This window comes from Panicum virgatum, chromosome 8K (genome assembly GCF_016808335.1).
Source record: "Panicum virgatum strain AP13 chromosome 8K, P.virgatum_v5, whole genome shotgun sequence".
Classification (NCBI taxonomy): Eukaryota; Viridiplantae; Streptophyta; class Magnoliopsida; order Poales; family Poaceae; genus Panicum; species Panicum virgatum.
The window spans coordinates 39,011,672-39,031,969 of NC_053143.1; the positions used below are offsets into that span (position 1 = coordinate 39,011,672).

Sequence of the window (20,298 nt, forward strand, 5' to 3'; positions counted from 1 at the left end):
TCATCGGCAAAGCTATCCAGCCTGAAGGTACTTGGGTTCTCAAAGGCTTCAGATTCAGTGAATGGAAAGTAGAGGGGATTCTCTAGGCCTTTGTAGAAAACTCTAAACCATTTTGCTGCATCTGTTGAGTTCAGTTTACTGCCAGGGAGGCTGAATAGGGATTGACCATAGCTGGTGCATCTAATTGGCTTGCCATTCTCGTCAGGGAAGGAATTCTTGGCTAGGCTTTGAAAGTTTGGAATCTGGTGCTGGAAGTAGAGTTGTGCCCATAACTGAATGAACCACCAAGAGCCTCCAGTTCTGAGTTTCCTTTGGCTGAGCAAGCTAGTTGTCATCAAATGGAGACATCTGTATGTTTCTTCGAGGAAAAGCTTGCCTAGGTTGGTGCGGTTGCCATGGGCCAGATGGTAAGCCAAAGGAAGATAATTCTTGGTTGGGGCTAAGGAAGGACCACATAAGATGAAATGTTCTAACCAAAGATTTAGAAAGGCTGTGTGTTCCTTTTTTACCTACTGGACCTTTCGTTTTCATGTGCTGGTTCATGTAAGTGCTCTAGTTTGTGCAGTCTGTTTTAGATGAAAGTTTGAAGGGGACTACTACCATTCTGTGACCTGCAGGATCAGGGGACCTAATGTCTAGGCCAGTAATTATGGTAACATCTAGTAGAGTAGGGGTCATGGGCCCATGACCAAAGAGGAAACATTTTAGAGCGTCGGACCAGAAATAGCCGATGGTCTTTAGAAGGTTTTCATCTTTATCTGGGGGGGGATAATGATAGACTGAGTGCATCAGCTATGTTCAGTTCTTGCCACAAGGGCATATAGGTTTTTGCTACTCTGTTATACCATGTAATCCAGCTTTCAGGTGGATTAAGCCAGGCTCTTAAGCAGTCGGCCCAGGAATTTAAATTGATGTCTTGACTCATGAAAGGGATTCTATTCGCTTCACAGGAGATCAGATCCGTGGAATTTTCATAAGCTCGTGGACCAAGACAAAAGGAGTTGAGATTGGAAGGATGTGGCAAAAGGATGTCTGAAGCCTGGAGTTTCAAAAATTCAGAAATTTGTATATGGTGTCATATTTCAGAGCTTAATTTATTCGGAGGATTGATGAGCTGAAAAAAGTTGAAGGGATGGGCTAAATGTTACCTTCAGGCCGAAGATTGCCGTATCGACGTTTGGAGATCTCGCTGTGTGAGCTTCAGAGTCCGCCATGGTTCAGATCTACTAACTTAGGGTTTGGTTGTTTTGCGGGCTCTGGTTCAAGTTTTGGATGCTGTGAGTTTTCGTTCAAACTTATGAAGCGGGATTCTCGAATTGTGCTCGGATTTGGAATATCTGTTTCGAGTTGGGTTCAAAGTGGAGGTGATGTTCTGTTCTTATACTGGTTGCTTCCAATTTTGAATTCCGTCGGCTCTTGGTTATTGGTAAAGCTTGATGCGGTGCCATTGGCTTTTGGAGGGTTGTCCGAGCAAGAAACTAAGAGATGAGGGACTTTATTCATTAAAGGTAAAGTATTTACAAGGGAAAGAGCCGATTTGACAAAGGAACGAATCCTTCGGCTCAATCTAGGCTACAGTACTACTGCTACAGTACTTCCTACCACCCGTAGGTGCCTAATGCCTACGGCGCTTGGGGCTTCGCGCCGGCACGTCTCCGCCACTGCTGTCGTCGCTGTTGTCGTCGCTGCCACTGCTCTTGTCGGCGCTGCTGCCGTTGCTGGCTTCGTCGTCGCCGCTCCAGCCGCCGCCGCCGCCATCACTATTTTCCTTGCTTTCCTCCTCAGAGGAGCCAAGGAACCGGAAGGCCCTTTTCGGCCATCAGGTCCTCCTCAACAGAGGAGGAGTCAATTTCTTCTTCTGAGGAGGAGTCGGCTCCATCCCAGGAGAAGCAATCATCGCTGTTCTCCTCCGACTCTTCCTAGAACTCCTCTGCATCCCAATGCAGAGGAGCGAGTGCCTCGTGCGCCGCCGTCGGATCATACTCCGGCATCGGTTCCCGGCTCTCGGAGATGGGGTCGAGGGAAGGGGCAGAGGAACTCGAGGAAGAGGGGGAGAGAGGAGAGCCGATTGAGTTGGAGCCAGAGGAGGAGGAGATCGCCATGGCTACAGGAAGTTGGGGTTTTCTGCGCTGTTGGCTGAGGGAGAAAGATGAATTTGTGGCGAAAGGAGTCGGTTCAGGGTGAGATTAAATAAGGAAAAAATGGGAGATGAATCGGCACTTTCACATTCCACGAGGAGCCAGTTGCAGAGACGTTGCGTCTTCCATGGTGGTTATAGTGCGTTTTAATGAGCATCAACGGGAAGATGAAGCGACGAAGTGGTTTTGGAATTATCATTGCCAAAACCAAGGGGGCATGTGTTATCGCCATAAATTAACATGTTAATTAATGGGCTGCGAGTGAGTTGGGCTTAATGAAGAAATTAAAGGAGGCTTACGAATCGGCTCCTGCGTGAGTGTTTGGGCATTGTATCTTTAGATTTAGTTCAGTTTGGGCTAGAGATAGAGTCTGATATGGACACATTAGTTTAGATTGTTGTCCAAGTCTCCGGACTATAAATATGTACTCTATGACATTTGTCAAAGGAGAACGTCATCACGTTTTGCAAACAACAACTCTCGGCGCACCGCCACCCCTAATTCTAGGGTTTCATCCAAGTAAGCGCTATGCTTCCCTGATCGCTTCTTGCGATCAGGGCAGCGTTGTTCTTGCTTTTACCTTGGTATTACTCGTACTGAAGCGTTTTTGATGGCGAGTAGTGCTAGTTATCCTGATTTTCGTAGCATGATTTTTAGTAGATTCATCGTGCTTTTGTTGCTTATCATCTACGAACATCATGTCATCTCTGCGCGATCATGTTTTACTCTTATACTAATTCTCATTGCATGGAATTAGTCGCGTAGAGATGTCACTCTGCTCCTTTTTTATCTAGTAGATCTAATCTGTTATGGTTAGTTCTTATACTTAAGAATTGGCGTAATATCTGCTAGTTTAGGCCTTGCAAACGGGTTGGACGATCCGGCGACGTATTAGATGCTTTGCCTTGATCTTAATAGGGATTGATCCGGGAATCGGCTTTCGCTTGTTCTTAGGCCTCTTTTCTGGTCAAGGTTCGGTTATCTTTTATGCTCGTTAGGCCTAACTACGTGTAGGTTGTTCCGATCTAGCAGTGAAGCTTTTACCGTCGTGGATTAGATTAGCTAGATTTAATTGAAGCAGTTTTTGCAGTTATTTGCTTTATCTATTACCATCTGGATATGCAGATCCAATCTGACATCGGGACTCGATCGGCTCTTTAAAGCCGTTGCAAGAGTTGTCCCGGGGAGCCTACCACGGCTCGGACTAATGTTTACATGTGTCTGTGCTTGTAGGCAAATCGTCAAAGGCACGTTCCCACCCTCCTGATCGGGTATAGATCAGGTGGCACTCCCTGCATCTCCGGAAGTGATGTGTGTGCCAGGATCTGGGCCGTTGACCGAGGGACCGGTGCCAGCCAGCGCCCAGGCAGCCTCCCGGCTCCTCGTGTTGCCTGTCACTACTCGCCGGTGGGTTTTTGACCGACAACAAGGGGTCAATCCTTCTTCGAGTGGCTCTGGAATTTGACCTTCCAAAGTTTCCAGAACAGCACGAATCGGCTTAGCATCTCGGACTAATTGGCCGATGTCTTGGTTCAGGAATTGAAGTGTCTCTTGAAGTTTGGCTTTGATGTCACCAGATAATGCAGCTGATTCAGCTGATGACGGTTCTTCTTCTTCCTCTTGTAGAACAGCTCCAATCTGGAAGGAGAACATGTTGTCTGATGAGTCTTGTGCCTGAAAAGTGAAAGTGAAGTTAGCCGATGAAAATAGTAGTATTACAGAGTCGGCTGAAGAAGAGATATTTACCTGCTTCATGATTATTTCATCCAAGTTAAAGCCAGAAGGAGCATGGATTGCAGTTTCTGGTATATCTTGTTGAATTGCCAATTGATTTGATGGTCCAGCTAATGCCTGCTGAGCAAGCTAAAGATGTTTGTCAGAAATTGCATATGAAGTTGTATGATGAAGGTTCAGAGTTTTTAACAAATCAGGTGACGCAGCTATCTTTGATTTCTTTGAAGCTGGAGATAATGTTCTGATCTGAAAGAAAAAAGTAGTTGTTAGTAAACCTGTAGGGCAAAAAGTATAAGAAGAATCATGGTGAGATTCATTTACTATGGCTGAAGAAGGGGATGCCAGCGTATCTTCAAGAGGATCTTCTGCTAACAATTGATTTAACAATCAGCGCAGAAATATAAATGTTATTCTTGTACATACAAGAGGCAGATTGGTTACCTGGAGCAGAGCTAGGAATGTTCATAATTTGTTGATTGGTAGTATCTGCCGATGGTCTTGTGATGTGCAAGGGTGTTTGTTGAGCTGGAATTACTTGAGGTGGTGGTTTCCGTGTTGATGCCTTGGTACTGGAAGGTTTACATTTCTTTCCTTCTGACACATCATCCAGAGATGGAGCATTGTGACCGATGAGAGGATTTTCTGATGGAGGAGCATAAACAATCAATCGGCCACTCCTGCTCGTTGTTGGAGGGTTTACATCAGAAACCTGTTGAATAAAAGAATTGATTAAAAGAAGGCAGAGACTTGATTAATAGTAAAGAGGAAAAAGACATATACCTCATCAGTGGGTTCTTGGTAATCGGCATCGAAATTATTGCAGTAATTGTTGACGCTCACTAACGATCATTTCCAGACGTCAACTTGGTCAGAAAATCATGAGAGTTTGCATTTCTTACACGCATCCTTAGTCAATAAAGTCCCTAAACCACACTTTACCTTTTAGAAAATGCAAGTTGTATTTTGGAGCTAATATGCAGGTTGCAAGCACATTTTGGCCCGACATAAAATCATAGAAAATATCAGAGTGACGATTCAGGCTAAAATGGACCAAATGTAGCCCAAGAACCAATCCAAATGAAGTCAAGACAGGCCAATCCCAACGTGGATCAGACAAGGAGGCCTATGATGGCCTGCCAGAAGAAGTTGGGGGCGGTTGGTGGCCCGGGCAGGCCGACCGACCTATAGGTCGGCCGACCTGGCCCGTGGGCCCCACCGCCTCAACCAAGGCACGTGGCGCCTCCCCATTGGTCCCCTACATCGGTTGCAGTGGTTCTCACCCGTGGCTCCCTGCTATAAATAAAAAGGGGGGGGGGGTAGAGAATTAGAACACACGCAAACACACACACCTACACCTCTCCTCTCTTGCTCATCTTGCATAATCTTTAGGCTTAGTGGAGTTTAGGAGAAGTCTAGGAGTCATCGAGTCGTCGGAGTTGCTCGAGAGTTCTGGTATGGGTTCATCTCTAGCTCTCTCTTGTAATATTCGGTTACCGATATCTACTTGAAGTATGTTCTGAGTTATCGGGTATATGCTTCTTGTCATGGTTGCATTATTATTCAATGCTTGCATTGCATGATCGCCCTGTGCTGGAGATGGTTAGTCTTTTGGTCTTAGAACTCTATCAACTGCTCTAGTATTCGTATGATTGCTCTAGTGTGATGTCTGTCCATCTGGAGGGTGGGGGCTCCACGCGGGATGCTAGAGTATCCCTTACTAGTGTAGACATGGTGTCTAGATTAGCTAAGAGTTGCTGGATGTCAACTATACCCACGGTTTGTAGAGGTAGCCGGCAGGTGGTGACAGTCCTGTCCAAGCCCGAGTAATCCTCCATGTACGGTATGGGGGGTAGGAGGTACATAAAGTCGCCGGGGTGTACGGGCTCCTCCCGTTGCTTCGATAGCGATCCCCCTGTTGTGTAGTTTAATCTCTGACTAGTTAACCAATGAGAAAGTGTAGATATAGCTAGCCTAGCACAGTTGACTCGAGCCCTAACTTCTGCCTTGCTCCCGGCCTAGAGCATCTTTTATCTTTCTTTTATTTATTTATCCAAGAGGGTAGTTTGTGTGTGTGTCACACTACCTCCTACCATGCTATTATCTTACCCCTGTTTATGCATGAGAATATCCAATCTAGATAAAGTTCATCAACTGGTCTATATATCTCTTCACTCACCGCCTTCCCTGCGGAAATATAAATGACACAGCGGTATTCCGTGCGCTTGCAGATTTATTCGTGGTTCATGAAATACTGCCACCCAAAATTGGCGTCTGCGAGCGTCATCACTGTTTCCCGGTGGTGACATTGGTAGGCGCCAACAGTAATTACTTGCTGATAAGCAAAACAGATGTTCTTGCCATTCTGACCACCAATGTCTGAAGGGGATTGTTGCAAAAGGAATGATTTGCCAATTGCTTAAATTTATGGAGCTCGCGTCAGGCTCTAGATTCTGCAGACGGCCGTATGCAAATTGATTCGAGACGATATCCCTTGCCTTGATTTTTTCAGCAAAGAAAAGATGGATAGGCAGTTTGCCGAATCCCAACTGTCGTGCAACTACTGATGGGTAGTAAAATTCATAGCAAGGATGATCCCGTCCTGATGAGAAATTGGTGGGCAGAATTCTTGGAGAGATTATTTCCTGAAGAATTTTGGTTGCATCATCATCGCCTGTCCAGTTGTCAAATTAGAACTTTACTGGGTTTTCCAAATTCTTGTTGGCGTCATGATATGCAAACCAAATGACAGTTTCATCAGCAAAACTGTCGTAGAAACATCTGAAGAAGTCAGTCACGCCAAGGGTATCATTGGCTATCATTGCTGCCGCTTCGCCGAAGGAAGTACATCGGCGAACTTGGATCGGCTGTCCTTCTGCATGGTTTTCCGATAGAAAAGACATTTGCTTTAGGCTTAGATTCATTGTCTTGTGCATATATGTGTTCAGCCATAGCTGAATGAACCACCAAGGTCCTCCGAGGTTTCCGATTGGCTGATCGGCTCTAAGTCTGACTGATACTTGGTGAATTAGATGCTACACTGCACCAAGGAGATGTTTTGCAATTGGGATGTGGATGCCTGATGCAAGATATTCCGCCATCCTCAAGGGTTTTGATGTTGGACCAACAGTTTTGCCACAAAAGATGTATTTTTCAAGCCACATATTCAGAAAAGCAGCTTGTTCTCTAAGATCTGATGCTCTTGACTTGGAATGTTTTTCTATATAGCCTTTCCAACCTCCAATGTTCTTGGTGTCAAGTTTGAAATCCGTCTTAGAGGGGAGATCATAAGATCGATCAGGTGTAGAGATGTTGAGTCCAGTTAGCATCATAACATCTAACAAAGTGGGTGTCATTAATCCATGGCCAAAAACAAAGGCATTGAGGGTGTCTGACCAAAACTATGAAGCCGATATTAGCATCGGCTCGTTCTTGGTCATTTCTGATAGAGACAATGTGAGACATTGGCCTATGTCATAATTATCCTAGTCTGCTTGATGCTGTGCGGACATGCAGCGGAACCAGTTCCTCCATCCGGGAGTAGGGTTGGGCCATGATCTGAATGTTTGGGACCAATCTAAATTCATGTTAGCAGTTTTGAAGGGAATCCTGTTGGTCTCCAAATTGATGAAATCTGTTGGGTCTGGGTTACCCATGGGACCTAGATAGGTCATGCCAGATTGGTCTGACAATGGGATAACTATTCTATCCCTAAGATTCTGGAAAAAAGGGAGGAACAGAAATAAAGAAATGCAAGAACCAAAGTTGGGAAGGAACACAAAAAAGAAGGGAGCGATGGAATAGGGTGTCATACCTGGGGAATCTCAGAGATGGAAGCCATTGCTGGAAGGGTGAAGTTCTTGTGACTCGGATGAAGATGAAATCTTGAGATTTCGGAGGAGCGTCTCGCTTGGGATGGCGGCGGCGATGTATATTTGTTCCTGAAGAGAGAGTGGCAGAGAAGTGCCAGCGGAGAAGAAGGTGAAAGATATTTATAGTCTTTGTTTGGAGAGTAAAATGGGAAATTCGATGCGCCGCCTGTGCAAAGGATGGAGATCTATTCGAAGTTGGCATCATGATTAGAGTTAATTTCGGAGCAACAAACAAATTACTCCGAAACTGGGGGCATGTGTTGACACCATTTTTTTGGCACGTATCGAGATAATCAGAAATGCGCAGGAAATAAAGGTTGCCGATTTGGAAGAAGCCAAAGATGTACGGAGTCAGAGTCAGCCGATAGAGTAGCAGCCGATGGGCCAATGGAATATTCCAGAAGATGCTGATCCACGTGGCTAGGACAACCGGCTGATGATGGTTTGCCGATGAATCAGAGGGAGAAAAAGAGTTTGAATTCGATTAGGATTCTGATGATTCGGTTATTATTAAGTATATTTTATTTAGGAAATTTTTTATCTTTTAGCCAAGTAATGTGTTTGCCGTAATCGGCTAGGACATATTAGCGTAGGCTATATATATCAGTTATACGGGACCGGAAAAGATTGATACACATTCAATACAACAAACTCTTTACAATTTCCTTGCAATTTACTTTGTTGTCGATGACTTTGCTATTTTCTTTTCGGTGAGTTCTTTCAAGCTGATCAAGGACGTCTTACATTCGAGCGACTTGATTTGCTGGTAAGTTTTCGTTTACCGAGTATATCTGAGCTTTAGCTTCCGGGTGTATCGCTATGTCTTCGTTCAGATCTATTCAAAAGTTATCAAATTTGTCTAGGCTTTGATCTCGGGCGCATCGCTGTTTTCTCGTCCAGATTTATTCACAATTTATTGATATTTGCTAGAATTGTAAGTTTTCCTATTGTTTTAGCTTTTATCAAATCTATCTGTCTTGAACAATGAAAAAAATCGCGGGCTATTGAAAATAGCGTTTGGCCTTTTCTGGCCGCAATTGGCGCTATAGCACCGCTATAGCGGCGCTATGGCCACGCTATAGCGGCAGCTAAGCGGAGTAGTGTTAGCTGATTGCTGCCGCTATAGCGCGCTATTTGTTTACAAGTGACAGAAAAAATAAAAATCTATGATAAGTTGACAACATAATAACAGCCGACATGATTGATGATAAGTTGATACTTGATAACATAATCCCTTTTTTTATGAAGTAACGGGCCGAGCAAGCTATTTTAGGCCTGGTAGCAATAGCGGGAAAATAGCGGCGCTATGGCGCTATTAGCGTTTAGCGGCGCAATAGCGCGAAATAGCGCCGATAGCGCAAATAGCGTGAAAATTAGCAATAGCGTCACGACACTTGCTTCGTCCCGCTATAGCGGCGCTATAGCACCAAAATAGCATGCTATTTTTTTCCATGGTCTTGAAACACATTAGATCGGCTGCATAACTGTGCAATATTGAATTATTGTAGAGCCGGTTTATATCTGTTTTGAATATCACCAAGCAGCATTATTCAAGTTGTACATTCACAGCTTTTATAGTGTTGAACACGTGTAATCGGCTACTTCAAGCCGGTTTGTCGTTTTCTGCATCGGCTGATCTGCCGACACATTTATTTACCTCATGCTTACATTAAATATTATTTTGTTGTTTTCTCCATCGACATAGCTTGCCGATACGCCTGTGTGGGAGTGATTCAGAAATCCAGCCGATTCGCTCTCAAATTTAACACTTATCTTCTCCTTGTCAATTGCAGGTCAAATTGACTAGCACGCTTGGTTGACTTTCCGGAGCTTGGCGAACACTTGCCCTCGGATTCCAGTGTGTTGATTTTTGCGTCAACACGACCTGAACCTGTAACTGCATAAGCTGAGAGAGAAAGATGGTCAGGAGGTGACCAAAAAATGTTTATTTTGTGTGTAAATAAATTTGCATGTTTTAAGTTTTGTTATGCCGTAATCCGAGAAATTGCAGAGTTGGTCGAGTAGTTAGGAAAGACGACCCTGCGATGTGCCTTTACTTGTCGGGTTGAGAGCTGGTCATCAAGTGCACGGTGAGTAAGAGGTGACGCAGGGTAGTTCCGTGACTAGCAGGGTTGTGCTCGCAGTTCGTGGCTACGTTGGGGGCCGTCTATGCTGGATAGACCTGGGGGAGTCGGGCTGGCTGAACCCAGCCCCCGAGTGTTATAAACAAGTCGGACTGGCCGATGCGTAGCCCCCGAGTGTACGGAACAAGTCGGGGAGAAGTGAAACGAGAACTTTAAAGGAAAAAACAACTGAAAAATTGAACTTTTGTTAATAGACAGTGGATCGGGTACATAGCTCTGTATAGGATTCTTCTATGGATAGAAGCGACAAAGGTGTTCGATGTTCCATGGATTGCCCACATCCGTCCCATCTTCACGTTTGAGCCTGTAGGTCCCTGGGATGACTACACTGCTCACGATGAAGGGACCTTCCCAAGGGGAAGTGAGTTTGCCTCCAGGGGACTGGACCCGGCGGAGTACCAGATCGCGGACATTGAAGTCGCGCTATTGGATGTTCTTATCGTGGTAACGGCGCAGCTACTGCTCGTACCGGGCATGCTGGAGAGCTGCGGTAAGGCGATGCTCTTCGGCCGAGTTGAGGTCGGTTTGCCGGGTAGTTTCAGCCACCTTGGTCACAGTTCTGGGTGTGCGGAGCACCGAAGGCGATATCCGTCAAGAGGATAGCCTCAGAACCGTAGACCATGAAGAATGGGGACTAACCGGTGGCCCGGCTTCGCTGCGTGCGCAGCCTCCACACTACTCTGGGCAGTTCTTGGATCTACTTGGAGCCGTATTTTTCGATCGGGTCGAATATTCTGGCCTTGAGTCCCTGAAGGATCAAGCCGTTGGCATGTTTCACCTGGCCGTTGCATCTTGGGTGAGCCATGGAGGCGTAGTACACATCGATGCAGTTATCCTGACAAAAGTCCCAGAACTCGGATCCGGTGAAGGAGGAGCCCAAATCGGTTATGATCCGGTTGGGTACTCCGAACCTGTGTGTAATCTCCTCGATGAACTCGGCTGCTTTGGCAGCTGACATGGTTGTGACGGGTTTGACTTCAATCCACTTGGTAAATTTGTCAATGGCAACAAATATGTGGGTGTAGCCACCTTGCGCTGCCTTGAGCACCGAGTTGAGTCCCCAATAGGCGCATGGCTAGGATGAGGGGATCGTCCGCAAGGCCTGAGCTGGGACGTCTTGTTGTTTGGAGAAGAACTGGTATTCGAGACACCACCTGACAATGTCCCGGGCGTCGGCCAGAGCCGTCGGCCAGTAGAAGTCCGACCTGAAGGCTTTGCTAATCAGGGTTGACGCTCCTGCATGGTTCCCGCAGATTCCAGAGTGGATCTCGCTGAGGAGTCAGACTCCGTCTTGCTAGGAGATGCACATGGAAAGGGTTCCTGAAGAAGCCGAGTGCCTGAACAACTCGGTTCCAATGACAACATAGTTTGCAGCTCGACGGGTGAGTTGCTCGTGCTCCTTGTCCTTTGGATAGGACTTGTTGTTGGTTATGAAATCGTGTATTGGAGCTCTCCAATTAGAGTTGGCGACGAGTACTTCCTGACCTAGTGCTGGCACTAGATCTGGCTTTGTTGGAGATTTCATCTCGATCTTGACTGTGGGAGAGTTGAGGGCCTGGACGAAGACTCCAGCAGGGATGAGGGCCCACTTGGGGCCCAGCTTGGAGAGTACATCAGCTGCTACATTGTAGTCCCGGAGGACGTGGTGGAATTCGAGGCCATAGAAGTGGGCCTCGAGCTTGCATATCTCCTTGCAGTAGGCGTCCATTTTCTTCTGGGAGCACCCCCAGTCCTTGTTGACTTGCTGTGTGAGGACTTTGGAATCGCCATAGGCGAGTAGTCGCTTGATGCCGAGGGAAGCAGCGATCCTGAGACCGTGGATGAGGGCTTCATACTCGGCTGCATTGTTAGTGGTCTTGAAAAGTAGCTGCAAGACGTATTTTAACTGCTCACCTCCCGGAGAGATAAAGAGGATGCCAGCACCAGCACTGTCGAGGTTGAGGGCGCCGTCAAAGTACATGACCCAGCGCTCAGGTCGTTCGTCAGGTGGAGGATCTTGAATCTCTGACCATTCGGCGATGAAGTCAGCTAGAGCTTGAGATTTGATGGTGGAGCGAGGGGTGAACTTGATGGACAGGGCTCCGACTCGACCATTGGCGTCTCTGTTGTGAAGTATATCGCTGAGTGGGAAAGATGAGACCACCCTGATTTTGTGCGCTTGGAAGTAGTGTCAGAGCTTCCTTGACATGATGAGAATCGCGTAGAGGAGCTTTTGCACTTGTGGATAGCGCAGCTTGGATTCGCCGAGTACTTCGCTGATGAAGTAGATGAGTTGTTGTACTTTGTACACATGACCTGGCTCGTCTCGTTCGACAACCAGGGCCGTACTGACCACATGGGTTGTGGCCGCGATGTAGAGAAGAAGGGTCTCCCCATCTTCTGGAGTTGTGAGAACGGGTGGAGCTGTGAGGAAGTCTTTGAGCTGCTGGAAGGCGACGGCTGCTTCCTCATTCCACTCAAACTTGTCAGACTTCCTGAGAAGTTTGAAGAAGGGTAGGCCTTTGTCGCCGAGCTGGCTGATGAACCGGCTCAAGCCAGCCATGCACCCTGTGAGCTTCATCAGGTCCTTCTTGCACCTGGGTGGCTTCATGAATCTAATAGCGTTGATCTTGGTCGGATTGGCCTCGATGCCCTGGCTGCTGCTGATGAAGCCGAGTAATTTTCCCGATGGGATGCCAAACACGCACTTAGTGGGGTTGAGTTTCCATTTGAATGTCCTAAGATTTTCAAATATTTCGGTGAGCTCGGCAATGAACTGATCATTGGACCTGGTTTTGATGACAACGTCATCAATGTAGGCCTCGGCGTTGCGCCCGATCTGCCCTGGAAGCATTTCTGGATGGCCTTTTGATATGTAGCACCTGTGTTCTTGAGGCCAAATGTCATGGTATTATAGCAGTACGCCCCGAAGGGCGTGATGAAGGAGGTCTTCTCTTGATCCGAATTCTTTAGGGTGATCTGATGGTAATCTGAGTAGCAGTAAAGAAAAGAGAGAAGCGCGCTCCCGACTGTTGGGTCAACAACCTGGTCGATGTGTGGTAAAGGGAAGGGATCTTTAGGGCAGTGTTTGTTGAGATCTGTATAGTCAACACACATTCTCCATTCACCATTTTTCTTTTTTACAAGGACTGGGTTTGCCAGCCATTCTGGATGTGTGACTTCTCGGATAAAACCAGCGGCTAGGAGCTGGGTTACTTCTACCCTAATAGCCTTCTTCTGATCTTGAGCGAAGCGACGCAGCCGTTGCCTGATAGGCCGCGCCTTCTCGTTGAGATCTAAGGAGTGCTCAGCCTCCTCCCTTGGAATGCCTGGCATGTCAGAGGGCTTCCATGCAAAGATGTCCCAATTGGCGTGGAGGAAGGAGGTGAGCGCGAGTTCCTATGCAGAATCGAGCTCGGTCCCGATCAAGGCGGTCTTGTCGGGCTGTTCGTCCCGGAGGACGATGGCCTTCGTCTGGCTGTCCGGGTGCAGTTGGGACCCGGACGCCGAGTCGTTGACGGGGATCTAGAGCTGGTCTTTCGGGAGGTCCTTTGCCACCTGGGCGACTAGGGCCTGGTTCTTTGCCTTCTCAATGGCTTTGGCGATGTTGATGTTCTCTGTCTCACAGGAGTGAGACGTCTGGATATCTCCACGGATGGAGAGGACTCCATTTGGCGCCAGCATCTTCAGGAGAAGATATGTGTGGTTTGGAATCGCCATAAACTTGGTGAGAGCTAGTCTCCCAAGTATGGCATGGTAGGAGGTCTCGAACGACGCCACGTCGAAAATGATGGGCTCGGTTCTGTAGTTATCCCGAGTGACGAAGGTAACGGGGAGGGTGACCGTGCTGACCAGAATCGACCCGGCGCCCGAGATGAAGCCGTAGAAAGCTTGGTCAGAGGGAACCAGCTTGGTCATGTCGAAGCCCATGTCCTCCAGGGTCTTGGCGAAGATGATGTTCAAGACGCTTCCACCATCAATGAGCACCCTGGCCAGACAGATCTGGCTGATCACCGGGTTTACCACGAGAAGGTAAGCACCCAGCCTGGGGAGATGCACCCAGTGATCGCGTCGGTTGAACGTGATGGGGATCTCCGACCAGAGGAGGGGTTCAACCGGGTGCCTGAACACCAAGTTGACATTGCGGTTGTGTAGCTTGATCTTGCGCCCAAAGGATGGTGCACTGGAGCCCCTGAAGATGAAGTTGACCACCCGACGCTCCTCCTAAAAGTTGCCCGGGGATCTATCGCCTTGTTCATCTTCCTCGTCTCGCCTGGGCGAGCGGTTTTTGCGGCCGCGGGAGCCTCTGGAGCTACGCGGCCTATCGCAGTCGTTCAGTCTAGGGTGCTTGGGCTCTTCTGGGGTGATGCTGTTGGAGAGAGCATGACATTCGCGCACCGTGTGGTTGGCGTCCTTGTGCCAAGGGCACTTGGGGTCAATGAGCATGTCGAGCTCCTCCTGGTTGAGGTAGGAGTGCTGCTGGAATCGGTCGGGGACAGCGACGGTGTTGTCGGGGCCGCGCTTGTGTTCGCGGACCCTGGAGGAGTCGAACGCCGCCTAGGCGTGTCGAGTCGTCGTCCCTCTGACGAGGACGGTCGACCGGGTCGCAACGGTCCTTGTGGTGACGGTGGACGCGCTCGGCATCCTCCACGTCGGCGTGCTTGTTGACTACGGCCATCATGTCAGAGACGGTCTTGGGGTTGCTCTCGAACAACTTCCTCCATAGTTCGATGCTATGGAGGCATTGGTGGAAGTGGTGGATAATATCCCTGTCATCAACCTCCATAATTGTATTATGATTAGCGAAGTACCTCTTAATGTAGTCGCGCAGGGACTCGGTAAGCTGCTGGGTGATGCTGGCCAGATCCCATCTGGTCTTGGGACCCGGACATGCCGCCTAGAAGTACTGGACGAAGGCGGTGCAAAGATCCTGCTAACTATTGACCGAGCCAGTGGGGAGGGCTTCCAACCAATTGAGAGCCTGGCGACTCATCATGACCGGGAAGTACGCCGCCATGATGTTGTTATTGCCGTTGGCAGCTCGAACGGCGATGGAGTAGGTGCGCAGCCATGTCTTGGGGTCGGACTCGCCGTCGAACTTCTCGATGCCGACCGGCTTGAAGGTCGCGGGCCACTAGATGGCTCGCAACCTATTGGAGAAGGTGGAGAAGCCGTCTAGGTCGTCGGCCAGGTCGTAGTCATTCTCGCAGGGTCGATGATCGCGGTTGTTGCGGTTGGCGCCCGATATGCCGTACTCCTCATCATAGCGGCGTCCCGCTCGCGGTGCCGGTTGTTGATGCGGGGTCGCAGATCATGACGGTCGAGGCAGGCGCGGAGATCTGGCTAGTCGACCTCCTCGTCCCGGCAATGAGGGCGTGCCGAGCTGTTGGAACTCGACTGCGCCCGGTATTTGGAGTATTGCTTCCTCAAGCCCTGAGTCTGGGCTGTTGCAACATGTAGGCGAGCACGAGCTTTCGCAATCTCAGGAGTTTGAGGAAGGTTCTCAAATATCTGGAATATGGCGGCCATATTTGCGGATGGGGTGGTGAAGACTTCATGGTCGTCATAGTCCAAGACAAACTCGTTCTCGAGGTTCCTGGGCCTTGGTGGAGATCCGCGCGGTCGTGCAACCCGGGAATTGCGATGTTCTTCGGCTTCGAGCTCGTCTTCAGCCCGGAGGATGGCCTCGTCATTGGCCCAGTGTTCCGCGCAGAGAGTGTTGTGTCGAAGGCGATCTGTTCGGTGTTGACCATCCTCGCCGTCGCAGGACTCGGAGTCGAGAGAGACGACAGAGACCTAGCGCCGAGCATCAGGGCTATTGCGGTTGGGCGGGAGGGTGAAGACAGCAACCTGATACTCGGCCTCGGGCTGCAAGGTCGAGTCAGATCGGATCCGATCCGAGTCAAACTGGTCCAACTCGGTGATGCGTAGATTCCCCATTCATACCCGGACATGATCCGAGTACATTGTCGAGTTGTTGCGGAAGCCGTAGAGTGCCGAGGCCGAGTCATCTGGACGACCCAGCATATTCTCGCCGAGTTGAATGCATTCGGCGATAGATCTAGTGACGCGATCTATCCCGAAGATGAGATCGTCGTTGGAGATGATAGGGCGATGGGTCACCCTGGGATGAACAATCGGAGGATCGTTGATATCGAGTTCGGAAACTCGACGAGCGATGGAGCTTTGGGCTGTCAGATCGAATCTGATGGTTAAAAAGTTGCCGCTCTCGGTGCTCGAGGGGCTGGTGGGTGGGTTCCTGGGAACCGTAGTTTTCGTGAAACTACCGAAGGTGAAGGAGAATCCGGTGGCGGCATGGATCCGGATGCTGATGCTGGCGGAGAAGAAGACGCCGGGTCTTGATGCCATCAAACTCGCTGCAAGGACTCCTGAGAAATCTCCCCTACCTGGCGCGCCAACTGTCGAATTGCTGATCCGGCAAGTCCACCAGGGGTATGCCCGACGGTAGATTTGTAGGTGGAGAGGGAATTCCGGAGCCAAGAGTCGGATGGTTACATGACGACACAAGAGTTAGACAGGTTTTGGCCGCTCGGAAGCGTAATACCCTATGTCCTGTGTATTGGATGAACTAGACAATGATGAGTTGAAGCGTTTTCCTATGAATACCCCCGCGGCCCCTTTATAGTCCAGGTGCCGCGGGTTACAAGTAAAGAAGGACATCTACTCAGGTTGTTACATGGAATCAGGCTGGTTGAGATCCCTAGATATCCGGAATCCATATCCGCGCCTTGATCCTGATCCTTGGAGGAACCTTCCGACGTCCAGCCGAGTGCATGTCCGTCGGGTAGTCGTGCAGCGTAGTCTGGCAGATTAGTTACCCAGTCGGGGGGTAACTACTCAGCTGGGGGGTACCCAGGTCTACCTCCGCCACCACCCTACCAGCACCACAAGCCCACCTCGCCATCTCCACCTACCTCTAGCATCACCGTCTGGGTCATCCTGGCTCCTCCGCCATCGACGTCCTTAGGAATAATCAGTTTATCCAATGTAATAAGTCACCAAACACTATCTGTCATTCGTGCCAGCTTGGGAAACATGTGCATCTCCCTTTTTCAGCTTCTAGTTCTTTTACCTCTAGGCCATTCGAACTAATGCATTGTGATGTTTGGACGTCTCCCGTTGCTAGTGTTGCTGGCGCCCCATATTACCTCGTTTTACTTGATGATTTTACACCATTTTTTGTTGGACCTTTCCTCTTGTCCAAAAGTTCGAGGTAGCAACCCATATCGCCAACTTCTGCAACCAAGTACAAAACCAGTTCAACCTTACCGTTAAATCCTTTCGGGCTGTTAACGGCAGAGAGTTCGTAAATAGAGCCCTTGCCACCTTGTTCACTTCCCACGGCATTCTCTTACACCTCTCCTGCCGTACACCTCCCCACAAAACGGCAAGGCTGAGCGTGTTCTTCGGACATAGAACAACATCATCTGCACTTTGCTCATTCATGCACACATGCCACCTCCCTACTAGGCCGAGGCCCTCAGCACGGCCACCTATCTCCTAAATAGGTGCCCAAGCTCCGCCATTAAGAATGGCATCCCCTTCACGCTGCTGTATGGCTCGCCACCAGATTACTCCCACCTTTGTGTTTTTGGGTGCCTCTGTTACTTAAACATGACCGCCACAGCTCGCCACAAGCTGGCACCTCGTTCTACTTCCTGCGTGTTCCTCGGATATCCCTCTTCTCATAAGGGTTATCGCTGTCTCGACCTCTCCACCCGTCGCATAATCATCTCCAGACATGTCATCTTCGATGAGACTTGCTTCCCGTTCAGTCTATACTCACCCAGGTCATCTCCCAGTGACTCGAATTTTCTTCTTGCAGGCTATGCCGTGCCGGTGCGTTGCACTGCTACCACGGCCTCCCCTGCGGCTGCTCCGTCGCCTGTCGATGTTGACCAACCGCCTCCTCGCCGGACTCACTTGGAGGAGCTCCCCGAAGACCCCGCCATCCTGTGGCATGGCCCTATCATCATTCCAGCACCTCGATGACCAGCTACGGCTCGTCCACCTGCTGTGGCTACTCCTGCAGCACCCGCGGCTACCCCTGCAGCACCCGCGGCCGCCCCTGCTGCACCAGCACAGCTCCCATCCCGGCCGCCGGCTGCCTTCGGCCACGTTTACAGCCGGCACTCCCGGGACGACTCTCCTGGATTGGCTGCACCGCCGATCCAGCCTCCGCCGCCTCCCAGTCGGCCCGTTACTCGGCAGCAGACTGGTTTGCTGAATCCCATCCACTGCCTTGGTTCTTGCCGCCGCCTGCGCCCACGGCACAGGTCGCTCTCGTCTCCACCGCCATTTCCCCGATACCGGGGAACTACGGGAGCGCACTCGCCAACCCTCAGTGGCGTGCTACCATGGCAGATGAATACCAAGCTCTCATCGACAACAGCACCTGGCGTCTCGTCCCGCGACCACCCAGCGCGAACGTTGTGACCGGCAAGTAGATTTATAAGCATAAATTCCACTCTGATGGTTCCCATGCACGTCATAAGGCTCGCTGGGTTATTCACGGCTTCACTTAGTGCCATTGCATCAACTACGATGAGACATTCAGCTCCGTCATCAAACCGGCGACAATCTGCGTCGTCCTCAGCATCGCCGCTTCCCGGGGCTGGCCTATCCACCAACTGGACGTGAAGAATGCCTTTTTTCTCGGACACTTGGAGGAGACCGTCTACTGTTAGCAACCTCCAGGCTTTGTTGACCCTGCTCACCCCGATCATGTGTGTCTCCTTTAGCGATCTCTCTACGGTCTCAAGTAGGCACCTCGGGCATGGTACCAGCAGTTCGCCACCTATCTTCGACAGCTTGGCTTGTCCGCCTCGGCATCCGACACCTCCCTTTTTGTGCTTCAAGAGGGGGGTGCCATGGCGTACCTGCTCCTCTACGTCGACGACATCGTCCTGACGGAGTCGACCCCAGCTCTCCTGTAGAGCATCACCTAGCATTTGCACTCGGAGTTCGCCATGACGGACCTTGGCGATCTTCACCACTTCCTCGGGATCTCCGTCACGCACTCCTCCGATGGGCTCTTCCTCTCCCAGCGGAAGTACGCGTCGGACCTTCTTCAGCGAGCAGGCACGGCTGAGTGTCACTCTACATCGGCACCCGTTGACGCTCATACCAAGCTCTCTGCCACTGAGAGCTCCCCCGTCGCTGATCCCACCGAGTACCAGAGTCCCGTCGGCGCCCTTCAGTACCTCACACTGACTCGACCTGATCTTACATATGCAGTGCAGCAATTCTTCCTATTCATGCACGATCCACGCGAGCCTCACCTTGCGCTGGTCAAGCGCATCCTCCGGTATGTGAAGGGCACTCTTTCGGCCGGTCTCCACATCAGCACTGGACCGGTCGACAAACTGGTCGCCTACTCTGACGCCGACTGGGCGGGCTGCCCAGACTCCCGCCGCTCTACATCAGGGTTTTGTGTCTTCTTGGGAGACAGCCTGGTGTCCTGGTCGTCCAAACGGCAAAGCACGGTATCCCGGTCCAGTGCGGAGGCCGAGTACCGGGCGGTTGCTCACGTCGTTGCCGAGTGCTGCTGGTTGCGGCAACTTCTTCAGGAATTCCACATCCTGCTGAAGGTTGCTACAGTCGTCTACTGCGACAACGTCAGCGCTATCTACATGACAGCCAACCCGGTCCACCACCGTGGTACCAAGCACATCGAGATCATCATCCACTTCGTCTGCGAGAAGGTGGCTCTTGGAGAAGTTCGTGTCCTCCATGTGCCATCACAGTATCAGTTCGCTGATATTGTGACAAAGGGGTTACCTGTCTAGCTGTTCCAGGATTTCAGATCCAGTCTTTGCGTCCAACTGCATGACGCTTCGACTGCGCACGGGTATTAGGCATTGTATAGGCCTATGTATTTGTATAGGCCCATATTGGGCATGTACGTCTTGACCAACTCACAGAACCGTTCCACATAATCGGACACAGAGGTGGTTTACCGAATGTGGAACAGTTGCCGAATTAACAACTTATGTTCATCTTTCCCAAACCTCTCTAGAACTAATTTACAAAAGTCTGACCAACCACAAACACGGATACGCTTCTCCACGGACTGCAACCATCGGGCAGCCGGGGTAGAAAAGTGCCAGGTGGCTAACTTCACCCAAACATCAGGTTCTACAGCATACACTTCAAAGTAATATTCTGCCCGACGCATCCACATCTTTGGGTTTTCCCCATCGAAGGAATGAAAATTCAGCTTGGGAAGCTTGCTAGTGCCGGACCCTACAGCATAAGCACTACTCCCTCCCTCCCTCCCCCCCCCCCCCCCCCCCCCCCGGGCAGGACGCTCAGTACCATCTATCATTGGAAGCGAATTGGAACGAAGGAATTTGGGATCGAATGATTACCCTTGACCGGGACACGTAATTGGGGATCGATCGGCCCAAATCC

The 20,298-nt window shown here is 50.0% G+C and overlaps 1 protein-coding gene across 1 annotated transcript; it reads left to right on the forward strand.

Moving 5' to 3' along the window:
• The first annotated feature begins 18,854 nt into the window (after window positions 1–18,854).
• LOC120645700 (uncharacterized mitochondrial protein AtMg00810-like) lies at window positions 18,855–19,673 on the forward strand. Its single transcript, XM_039922460.1, has one exon. The coding sequence runs from the start codon at window positions 18,855–18,857 to the stop codon at window positions 19,671–19,673; it is 819 nt and encodes a 272-aa protein (XP_039778394.1).
• The last annotated feature ends 625 nt before the right edge of the window (window positions 19,674–20,298 follow it).

Coding starts and splice junctions, on each gene's coding strand:
- LOC120645700 (XM_039922460.1), top strand. CDS start 18,855: ATGACGGACCTTGGCGATCTTCACCACTTCCTCGGGATCTCCGTCACG.